Source organism: Haliotis rubra, unplaced genomic scaffold (genome assembly GCF_003918875.1).
Source record: "Haliotis rubra isolate DU_JTF1 unplaced genomic scaffold, ASM391887v1 Scf14, whole genome shotgun sequence".
NCBI classification, from domain to species: Eukaryota; Metazoa; Mollusca; class Gastropoda; order Lepetellida; family Haliotidae; genus Haliotis; species Haliotis rubra.
The window spans coordinates 894,920-907,413 of record NW_025765336.1 but is presented as its reverse complement, the minus strand read 5'-3'; the positions used below and the strand labels follow the sequence as shown (position 1 = coordinate 907,413).

At 39.6% G+C, this 12,494-nt stretch overlaps 1 protein-coding gene across 3 annotated transcripts in view; it reads left to right on the top strand.

Annotated features, from left to right (window-relative positions):
- Nucleotides 1-12,494, top strand: part of LOC124268693 (cubilin-like) — a 58,917-nt gene that overhangs the window by 9,420 nt on the left and 37,003 nt on the right. For all 3 annotated transcript variants that reach the window (XM_046703685.1, XM_046703684.1, XM_046703686.1), the window contains exons 3-4: nt 8,337-8,376; nt 9,033-9,102. In XM_046703685.1, the coding sequence (XP_046559641.1) occupies nt 8,341-8,376; nt 9,033-9,102 (106 nt within the window). In that variant the 5' untranslated portion in view covers nt 8,337-8,340. The remainder of the gene's footprint in view (nt 1-8,336; nt 8,377-9,032; nt 9,103-12,494) is intronic.

Genomic DNA, 12,494 nt, shown 5'->3' with positions numbered 1-12,494 from the left:
TGAAGTGTGATGAATTGCATAATTTGAGTTTTGAGAAAACTAGTGCAAAGTGTGATTGTTCAATTTAGTTCTCTTTTATTCAAACTTCCTTTTGGATTACTCATTTTAAATCGTCCTTGGCATTGTCAGTTTCTTGTTGATTGATGTTTGTGTAATTCATCAAAATAACCTAGTAATTCGTTATTACCTGCCATTTTCAGAAACTTGTACAACGCCTAAACAGACTTGCATCTATTGAATGGCCAGATAGACGATAGAAAAAGGTAGCGAAAACACTCACCATAGACATGACATCACCAGTCGTGAGTGACGAAGATGACGTCAATTACTTGCATTCCGTCCCCTTTGTCTGTGAGTCCAGCAAGCTTATGGCATACGACGACACTGGACTTGGAAAGAATCTACACCTCCACTGCTCTCGTCAAGGCCAACAGGAGGGACGAGGATGAGGCATCAACCAAAGTAACAGAGGGATCTCCGCCTAGGGATTACTTGCCAGGAACCCACTGACCAGCTCTTGCAATTTAATTGAATTTATTTTCAATTTCATAATGTAATTTTTATTTTATTTGTGTATTGTAAGCTGTATGTTGTGTTATTGTATATCATAGTGGATGTCTGGCGATAGTTGTGACATAGACTGTGTGGCTGAATGCCAAGGCGTGCAAATAAATGTCCGATGCAGCTATGTTTTATTACTGTGTTAAGTTGTATGTTATTGTTATTTCTCATCATTAGCATGATTTTAGAAATAAATTTCGTATCTAACATGCTAATTCAAGATAATAAGTGAATGAAAGTTTAACTGATGAAAAATTACAACTTTGTTATAAATGATATATGATTTCTAAAACTGGATTGAGTTATGCCAATATGTTTTGCCCTGTTCTTTAGTGCTATATTACTAGTTATATGTATGATCTTTATTTGCCTTAAATGCTAATCCATACCATGTTGAGAAAATAAAACAATGAATCTTATAATATATTCTGTTTTCTTTTAGTAAATGTCATGATAATAACAAATTGCTTATATTGTTTTTAACAAGAGTTTATGATATAAATAAAGAAGAATGTTTACATTTAGCTCTTTGAAACGCATATGAAAACCTGTGAACCTGAAATTGAAACCGGTAACTGAAACTATGTGGAAACCTTGTCCAGATTGTTGGTAACTGAAACTATCGCGAAACTATGTCGGATTGTTGGGAACTGAAACTATGCGGAAACTATATCGGATTGTTGGTAACTGAAACTATGCGGAAACTTCTTGGAGTCTTAATAACTGAAACCTTGCGGAAACCTGATGGATTCAAAGTTAACTGAAACTCAACGGAAACTTCTTGGAGTGTGGGTAACGGATACCTTGCGGAAACCTGTTGGAGTGTGGGTAACGGAAACCTTGCGGAAACCCTTAGAAAGTGGGTAATTGTAAGTTTCCGTTATTGCGGAAACTCAATGTTAAAGAACGGAAACTCACTGGATTCTAGGTGGAAACTTAAGTTTCAGTCCACTTTCTACCAGGTTTCCGCATTGCGGAAACTGAGTTATTTTTGCTGTGAATAGTAAGTATCTTGCAATTCTTTTATGAATGTGTCTGAAAATTTCATTTTTCTGATCATAGTTAAATAACTTGCACCAAACAGTTAAATCACCTTTCTCACCAACTGTACAATTAGGTTTGTAAATGAAATATCAAATACATCTAGTGTTTACACTATGTACCTGATTATTTTGATGCATTTGATGACATTTACATACATAGTGTTCATTCATCATGTATGTCATCCTCATCACTGTTATCACAGCTGCCATCTTCTTCATCGGAACCAGTCTCTATGTTTGCACAGGTTTGCAACTTGCACATGCTTGTACATTTGAGTCCATTTGCCATGCAAGTGCAGTTTGGGAGTTTGCATGCTAAAAGCTGTAGGACAGCTTCAGGTGCCAGTAGACCACTCATCCACTCAACAGTATGCACACTTTCACCGTCTCTCTCTTCAAGGATCCAGCCTTTGCCGACAGGTGATGGAATTCCAGGCTTGCATTCCATGGCCATCTGCCAAATATGAGCTTAGTAGCAGGCTCTCTGTGAGTGCCTGAATAGACAGTCTCTGCAAGGAGGAAGCTGGTGGGATTCAAGTTCGCCCTTCCTCAGGAGGAACAACGTGTGGCGAAGATCGTTGACACTCTTGAGGGATGATCCATACAGTGAACACGTGAAGTCTTCCAGGACTTGAAATTGATCTTCTGTAAGCTCAGGATCCTTTCCAAGTTGTTTGAAGCAGTCTTGGTACTTCTTATTCCCCTTGAGGAGCCTGAGAGCAGACAGTTTTCCCTTTCCTGCAAATGAGCTGGTAGTGTCGGATCCTGTGTATGCATGACATGCAGGTAGTGCTTCGGAGACGCTCTGACCGAGGACCTGGGCTACACTTGAAACCTTGATGAGTCTTGTTCTGTTCTTTGTTCCTAGCTTCATGTAGAGATCTGCTTCAAGAGATGATTGGAAGGCAACACAGAGTAGAAATACATCTGTATCCTCGACACAAATGATTATGTTCCCGTAGCCGTTGCTTGAAGCATGTCTGGCGTGGAGTAACAGCCGAGTGTCTGGTTCCTCTTGAGTGGATGTTAGTTCCTCCATCTCTCTACACTGTTTGGGCCCAGCTTGATACATTCTTCTTCACAGGTGACAATGAGGTCCTTGTTTCCAATCCGACTTCCATACCTCCCCATTCCTTGACAAGAAACAGAACAAGATTCTTTTTGTTGGAAGAGTTGGAAAGGAATTTTCGCCATTGTCTTATGGTGTGGCCTGCTGCGATGTTCTTGTATTGTGTTCCTTGAGTTCCAGAGCGCTCACCTCTCTCTGCATTTTTGATTGACACGTTCCTGTATACATCAAAGACGACATCAATCCTCTGACTGCTGTAACCTTCATGAAGGACCTGGACAAACATTTCTTCTGCAACCAACTGGAAGGTTTTGTTGTCACCTTTGATCTTCTGGGCAAGTGCCATACCATCAATCAGAGTACAGGATGGGTAAGGGAGCTTCTCTTCAGGAAGGATGTTCTCGATGTTTTCGAGTTCTCGAGCTAGGCTTGACTTGTTGGTCTTTCGTATGGAACCATCTGGATATGCGAGAGATAAAGGAAGCGGTCCAAGAGGATGCCTGAAAACAGACTTCATGTCAAGTTTTCTGCTTTGAGCTATAATAACCATATGGGCAAAGAGGTTCCTGTCAGCTCTGAGCACAATCTCCACTTGACTTGTTTGGATTTTCTTCTTCTTCTGGCTCAATTCGGTGAAAGTTTTCAGGTTGTTCCTTAGTAGCCGAGCATGAAAGTTCTGTGGTGACAAAGGCTGTAAACGGTTTGTACAGAAGTCCATCATCCTCTCTTCCCCAGTGGTTTGTGCCTTGATAAGGTCAGATACCATGGCTGGAGTGGCAGCAGCATCCGTTGACAAGGAGACGAGTTCTGAATTCAAGAAAGGGTTTACCCAGTTGTTTTCCAACATGTCTACAACAGCAAGAACATCTGCCTCATCTCTTGCTCTCCTTGATTGGTGTAAATCTGGATGACTGAAACTTGATCGGGTCAACTTCGTGAGACTTCTGATCTATCCTAAGAAGATACTGCGATATTCTGCCATCAGATAATACTTAGCAACAGCACCAAGTTTAAGACTGAAGCCCTTTGTTCCGCCTGCTGTCTGTGTATCTCTGTTTGCTGTTTCCTCCAGAGCCTGGTCTACTGGTACTCTCCCAAAAAGGTTTTCAGTTCCAAGCTGTACAGAAAATCCACCATTCTCTAAATATTCATGAATGTGCGTGTGAGTAGTTGACAGAGCTGACATCTGACCACGATAGACTGATAGGTACCCCGCATAGTTCTGCTTGTCATAATCAAAACACCAAGGTGCAATGTTCCTGATGCTGGATAGATGCAGTTGCCAGTTGCCCTCCCTTGACGCTCGGATAAGACCCAAGAGCACTTCAATCCTATCTGTGTATGAAGTCCAGAAAGCTGACAAATCCCCATTTTCATTCCCGAGAAATTCTTGGTAGGCTTTAAAAGCTGTTACAGTGTCTGTGAAAGATGAACTCTGAAAGATTGATTCCAAACTTTCTTTGTTAACATTAACATGAACGTCTTCAATATCTTCCAGTGCAGACTGAATTGTAGATAGCAGGCCACAGTTTGTTTCCTCGACCCTTTGCAAAAAGCCTTTCCAGTGCAGTCTCATGAGTGCTTCATACATGATCATATGGACTCTAACTCCGCGGTTGTAGTGTTTCCCATCATAAACTCTAGATATAGATCCCTCTGCTAGTAGTTCAGCTTCAACACAAATGTCCTTGAGATCAGCATTTTGCATAAAGTGCCTGATCCAATGTCACAATAATGTTTTCAAGCCGCAAGGTGTTCATAATGGTCAAAGACTGCTGTAAGATTTCATGAACTGTAGACATGCTGGTTGCAGGAGCATTGATTGTTGGAAGATATCCAATGGTGTCCAGTCTTACATCTTCTGCATCACGTGTTTGGATATTAAAACCTGTCCAGGAACTTATTTCTTGTTGCTGAGCACTATGCAATCTTGCAATGATCCATGTAAGGCTTTTCTTCATTGACTCACTGACAGCAGAAACTGTGGAAGACTTTACAAGTGGAACAGAAGGTGGGCCGACACGGTTGCCACTGTTTTATGGCTGTAGAACTGGGAGAACTGTGTCAATTGTACGGCGTCTTGTCTTCTGAACCACTGGGGTTGTATTGTCGTGTGAACGTGGGCCATGAATTGACGGTTGGATTGCAATGCCATTAACTCTATGGGAAGTTCCACCTCCAGTGAGTGTTTCCTCAAGTCGGTCAATATTGTCCCAGGCAAGAGTTGTTGCAACATGTGGGTGGATATCCTGTGGCAAAGGAACAGCACCCTCCTGAGTCAAGGCTAGCGTTTGGAGACAAACGGCAGTGTCAATTTCTTCATACTTTGGATGGGAAACTCCATGACCTAATCTGTTCAAAATTTGAATCATCTCAACATTCCCAGTTAGGGTTTTCACAGCAAATGGGAGCAGGATATGCTTAGGTGTCAGCTTTTTTCCTCCTGTAACAGCATAAACAAGATCTTGACCAAACGATTTTGGTCTTTTGGTCTGTGACATCAGCTTTCAAATCACCTGTCAGAACAGTTGCCAAAAATTCCTTGACACATGTAGGAATGTACCTAGAAGGATTGTCCCAATCACACTGTTTTGGGGGCCATGGTAACTCCTCTTCAATATTCTTTATAGCTTTTCGAAGAAGTAGTGCTGTTTCCTGAAGGGCTTTCCTGTTGTTGCTGTTTTCTCTTATGGCATTCAGTTCTTTCATATTTTGATTTTCAATGGCAATAGCTTCAGTTGCCAATGAACTGGGAAAAAATAAAAGTCTGGCATTATCATCTTGAAATATATGTAGGCTGTCACCAAATTCTGACTTGAGTTTCCTGTGCAGATGCTTAGTTGTTGAAGTCTTGATATTCTGGCATCCTTTTTCCTCCATGTAGTTTCTCAGTCTGTTGGTTATCTCTGACATCTTTAATACAGTTGGATTCTGGAATACAGCATTTCGTATATACATGAAAAGCTTATCATATGCTGCTGTCAAAGCCTCTTCATAATTTTGCTCTCCTTGTGTGACTTTAGTGACTGAAGTTGAGTGTTGAAGTCAATTATCCTCTTTTGTATAAGATCTGTAGCAACTCCTGTGGTAGTGCGCCTCTGCTGCAACAATATCCTGGGTTGTAGCTGCTATGGTTCTGGAATCCAATTTCTCAATGCCTTTTCTCCTCAGTGTGTCATCTGTTCTCAACTGTAATGATATTACCAATGGCTCCCTTAGGTTTGATCCTTTGATGTACTTATTTCTTGTGCAAAATAAACAAAGAGCTTCATATACAGCTGACGACTTGCTGTTACGCACAAATGTCTCCCTGGGCTATGTTGCTGCTTGCCCATCTTCAGGCGTCATGAATTGTTTTAGGTCTCTTTCATTAGTGAACCTGCTCTGGCAATTCCTGTGATAAAGAATTGATGGAAATTTATCATCATCAGTTTGTTTTCCAATTTCCAAAATGGTTTCATTATGACGAAGCCTTGCGGCCCTCAGCTGTGTTTTCCAAGATGATATGTTGGAAAGTGTACTTAAATCATCAGATGCCTTTTCACATATTATACAAGTATACTTTTGTTTTTCACTGATGATTGAGAATTACAAATGTCTGCCATAGTTGATTATGATGGTTTTACGTAACCTGCAATAGAAATATAATCTTGAGCAATCGTGTGTTATTATATTGCTGGTATAAGAAGCTAAAAATTTAAAATGCTGTGTTGTACTAATTTCCTCCAAAATTTTGATTTAAAGGACTACAATATTTCATTGCCCTCAGGTTACTTTCATTTTTGAACTGGTATAACAAATTAGAATGCATAATAATAGTAATAATGTAATCCTTTAGTAAATTCCCTCCAAAATTTGTATATTCCATTTCCTATATATATTCAGCAAAAACATAGGTATAGAACACAAGCAGCAATTATTGTGAATTCTACATGTAATCGAGATTTATTAAATCACAGTAATTTGTTTTCAAAAAAATGTTAACATGACCAATAACACAATCAAATCCCTCAAATATTACATAACATCTGATAAAATGTCACACAAAAGAAGACGAAGTTATGTTCAACAGAGGTATTTACCCCTATTATATAACCTTTGGAAAATACTGTTTCTCATGTGTTTGTTTATAATCCATCAGCCAGGTGAGGAAAACAGAAAATATTGGTCCCCAATATAAGTTATTATGTGTGTGAAGTCCTCAAAGCAAAGTGAGAAGTGTAATCAGTTGTAAGTAAGTACTACTGATTAAAGTTATCACCCCTGGTAACCTTTGTTGACAATATGGCTGTCAAAGATTAATGTTTACAGTCAATGCACAATAATATAAGTGTACATTTTTAATGCATGATATAACTATTTCCATCACTATCAACTGTGAACATGGTGAATTGTTGATTCTACTCAGAAAGACACTAGAAAATAATATTTTAACTGAAAACTTTTCACTGTTTGAGTCAATGAGGAAAATAAAATAAAAATATTTTGTAGAATATTATTATTGTTAATAAAACTTCTATGCTCAAGAATGTAGAAAAGAACTAAATTCTAAGATATATAATAAGAAAAAGTGTTTTAGACATTGAAAATCTGTTTTAAAACGTTTTCAATTTTTCTTTCATTTTCATTTTCATGTTTTTGGCCCCCAAAATACACTTGTGTTCCAGCAAACATTATAAATCACTCATAAAAAAATTATATTTATGTGTGATCTATAAATTAAGCTACTAAAACAGTACCATGAGCAATGAGACACCATTTAAAAAATCATTTGAAGTTTTTTTCATATTTTTTCACATATTTTGCCCAAGAAATTCATCAATGTTAAATTTAACAGCATAAATCACTCAATATAATATGCATCTGTGAATGATGTATATGTTTAGCCTCTAACAGGTTATTAACATAGTAGAGCCTTTTTTCTGTTTGGTTGGTGGACTATTATATTTTTCTACCTGGCTAGTAAAAAAACTAAAAACCAAAAATATAACCTGCTGAATCATATGCAGGAATGATAACTATATTTTTTAAACAATAAATTTAAGTTTTGTATATCTTCTGTTAGCTACATATTTTCCATATTTTGGACATAGTTTCCACATGTACTCTGGCATTACAATTCATTCTGTCAAAATTACATTTTTTTAAACATTTATGAATGGAAAAAGGATATATGTTAAAGAGGAAGGTACTTACCGAGTGTAGACATGGATTCTATGAAGATAAAGTCCATGAAAATGAAACTTGGACATTATGTTCTCCCACAATCTATGGAGCTGTCACACTGACATATCTACAGCCATAGCATGGAGCGCTAAAAATAGCACATGGAAATACTACTATCCTGCTACTGGTTACATATCGTGACGTCGTCTATGAACTTCAGAGGTTATGCTTCAAAGTGCTGTAAAAACTAAAAGCTGTGAAATCTACATTGCTATGACATGAAAACATGTTGCCAGGGGTTAGAACTATATTTCTATACAGGTGAGACTTTGCAAGTGGTACCAATATTTGGTTGGGATCAAGGGCTATATGTAATTTGTAGCGGTTTGAGCATCCACTTAGTGGTTGGATATAGCGCTATATAAATGTTCATCATTACAATTATTAGTCAAAATACATTATTTGATATAATAACTCACTTCCGGTGCTTGTTACAGGTCAATGATGGGATCCATGGCTGTTCATCGATATTCATGGGTGAGTAAACCTGCTGATGACCATGTAAAACTAATTCTTATCGAACAATTTTTATAAATTAAAAAAATGTAAGGCGATTATTTTCACACACTTGTTTGCACTTCTAAACGCAATTTGCGATATGTGTGTACACACCCACTAACTAGATAGATAGATAGATCGTAAATTCATTGAAAATTACATGTAAGGAATTATTTACTGCTGAATAGAATTGCGATATATCAGCTTATAGTTTAGACATAAATGCTAGTTCTAATAATAGATAGAATGAAGGGATACAGAGGTACACAAAAGTTCGCGATCGAGATTTCTAGTTGTCTGATTTCCATTTTTGCGGAAACCGCGGAAGGTGAGTGAGTAAGATGGCTGAGTTAGTGCGCTGGTGATTAGGTCCCTGTTGTGAGCCAACCCAACAAGCGTAATGAAATCTCTACTTTATTGAGAAAGTGTAATCCCCAATATTACATGTGGTACACATATGGACGTGGACAATACGGCAGATGCATAGAACAAAGTCCAAGTGTAAGTTTGTGAATCTCTTAACAGGAGCATAGTAGTACAGGAACTTTTGTACCGCCTTGATATAATGGGTGCACGCACGTCCTCAAATCGTGAAAACAAGAAGTACTCAATGATCATATTTATTTTTGCTCCAGAAAACTACAGCAACGTGGATTTGTTTCTTGATGACTTCGCTGTATGGCGCATGTCTATCAGACTCAACAGGTAGGTGCATCCAATTTTAATTGTTAAGGTAATTACAAAAACTAATTACAAAAGCATCTGATGAAAAAATGTCGTTGATTCTATTCGGACTACCAATTGTACCGGGGGAATGTTCAGCCAATCTTCCTGAAGTGATTGCGCCAACTGTTGAGTGAGTGAGTGAGTTTAGTTTTACGTCGCACTCAGCAATATTCCAACTATATCGCGGCGGTCTGTAAATAATCGAGTCTGGATCAGACAATCCAGTGATCAACAGCATGAGCATCGGTCTGCGCAATTGGGAACCGATGACTTGTGTCAACCAAGTCAGCGAGCCTGACCACCCGATCCCGTTAGTCACCACTTACGACAAGCATAGTCGCCTTTTGTGGCAAGCATGCCAACTGTTGACGGTTCTGTGGCTGTTCCTTACACGATCGCAGACGTTGATCAAGAGCATCATCTCGAAAAGACTTTTGATAGTCTTTCCGCATGAGGCCGGGCGTTGTCATGTTGCAAAACAGCGTGTTTGGGCAGGTCATGTGGCAGAAAAATCATCTGTGTAACGTTGTGCCGTCAAATTGCCCTTGACGTGTACCAAGTCTATTCTACCGCTCCACATTACAGTACCACCAACAAACCTGTCCACGTCCTGAAGAAGCAAAGATACTGATAAGTCAGAATGACGCCTCGAATTGGTCGTCTCAGACTAATATCCCCGGGGCGTAGACGGTATTGCTACGGCTGTAGGTCGCCGTGGTTAGCAGGGGCGGCTACAGGTTTCTTTTTAGAAAGGGGATGCACAGTTCATTTTCACCTGTTTTCACGAGAGTTTCAATGGTCATTTAGCCCAAAAGTGGGGGAGCGCACCCCTGCACCCCCACTCCGCCTATGGTAAGTCTATCAAGTGATGAACCCGTATAAATCCATGACACGTCGTCGACCTGATCTAGGTGGGTCACGTGTTGTCCTCTGCATCTGGTGCTTGTTCCATTGTCTTGTAATGGTGCTGGTGATTCGTGGGAAAAAAGGCTACGGCATAGGCCAAATCGCCTGTCAGCAGTCTGCAAAAATCGTCGCGTGCATGATGGTACAAGTAAGCAGACAGTAAATTCCCACGACTGTATTTGAGACACCCCTTAGTGGGGAAATTAGCCCGCTTCGGTGGGCGTGGCCAACTCACATAACACGTGAGTAGTTCATCAAACCAGATTACAGGGATAAGAGTCTATATTCATCGCAATATTCTTTATTGTATTTATCATATATTGGAAATGTATTAGATTCTTTGTTTTTCATAGGAAAGCCAGTTGAATGCTGGTTACTATGTCAGTTCCAGCAGTGAGACAATAATATTTTCAAGCCGTTTTTGACCTGACCTGCTGGAATTTTCCTGTTTGTAAGAAGATGCATCAGGCTTTGATCATCCTGTTTGTTATTATTCAAGAGAATTTGACAAACATCAGAGAAAGTATTCCACCATTTAAACGAGGCATCTGCTTTGCAACAATTCAAAGTGTACTTGAGGTCTCCTTTATTTCCTATTCACGTACACACTGATCACAACCCGCTGCCCTCTCTACCATAAAATGACGAACAATTACTAAAGTCTTTGTCTTTGTCTTGGCAGGATGTGATTTGCATATTATTAGAACCTGAACAACATTATTGCTGAAACGCTGCCTAGTCGAACCCACCAAGAACTTTCCGGAGAATATGTAGCCTCCCCATTGCTGCAGCCTTCTGCATTACCCAGTGTGTCAGAAGGGCTGTGCTCCCGATGAAGAACCTTGGCACTCTCCTGATCTGCGCCAAGAGATCAGGAGGTACCAAACCAAGGGCACCGAGAACAATAGTTTATTAGTTTATTACACTGTCATGTGTTACATGGTACCAAAACATCGGTACAATGGGGAGCCTGACGACAGTGTACTTGGGATGCAAGAGAGACATTTCAATGGCCAGGTCCGTATATTTAGCATGCTTTTCCTGAATCTTGTCAATCATGTTGCTGTCAAAAGGGACCGAAAATTCGATGATATATATATATATATATTCATTGGCTTTATCAAGAAGGACAAGATCCGGTTTGTTGGCAGGAATTCTTCTGAGGCTGTATATGGGCCTATTCCAAAGAAGTTTAATAGCATCATTTTCCATGACGCCCTGGACGTGTTCAGGGTTATTGCCTTTTGGTCATTGAATAAAAACAATTCAGAATATGCCTTAATACTATTAGTGATGGAAACCCAAAAAAATGAAGGATTTATATATCTAAATTAACCGTCGTAATTATATATTTTTTGGCCTTGGTGGGTCACGTGACATGATTTTTTTAAAACTGGACCATATGTGGCCACCACATCATAGCCTATGTCAAAGTAGGTACAATAAGCTTTCCAATGAGCCATAATATGTCCATACAAGAGATGGGGGCATTAAACTCCATAATTTGGCCGCATTTCATAAAATCTTTGCTCTCCTATCAAAGCCGCGGGCATGTCGAAGATGACAGTAGAAGCAGCGAGCCATGCCATCATGTCTCTTAAGATATGCTGTTTGTGCCAAGGGAATCCTCTGACAAGGTGTTGGACAGCCTCTGTAAGTTCATATCAAAGTCGACGTTTCATATAGATATTTTCTGAAGAATCACATTTTGGCGATTGCGAGTGTGAAGTGACTGGTCCTGAGCTGCAAAAAGGAAGCCCTCAGTTTCACGTTTAAGAACAGCCGACTTCATCCAGGCGAAGGAGTCGGTTGGATTACTGTTCTGTTCCACACACTGCATGTACACACGATGCAATGGTTTCTCTGGGCAGACTCGGTGTATAACTTCACCTGGTTTACTCCTATCGCTGAACCATCCAGCAGTACATCACCATCAACAAAATCAACCTCAAATTTCAGAACCTTGGCACGCTTAAAGTAGCTGTGGAATTTCTTGCTTTCATCGTGAGTCTTGACATGCATCACCAGAGGATCATCCGATAAATAAATATGTGCACAATACAATTCTATCATGAATCCACATTATTCCAACCCCGACCTCCCGAATTGATTGTCATATATTAACGATTAAGAGAGGAACGATGGTTGTGGGTTCTGTTATCAGACATGATCTTCTGGCCAGGCGGTCAAGACACTAGGTGTCTGGTTTTGTCCAATCCACTACTCCAAAGGAATAGCAAAAGAGACTGGCACAGCAAAAGTATTGCTGGCTTTGGCCTTGTTCCGAGCATCTACCTCTGAGCTCCAGATTTTCTTTAAATGAGATTTATACTCGGCCCGAAGTTTGTCTTGAATTCTGGAGCTTGTCTCGAACTTGCATTACAATCCTAGCCCTTGTAACTTACTTTGAGTAGTTCTTTTTTACAATCTTGAGGCTTCTAGATCAGCTAAGCTTATCAATAATG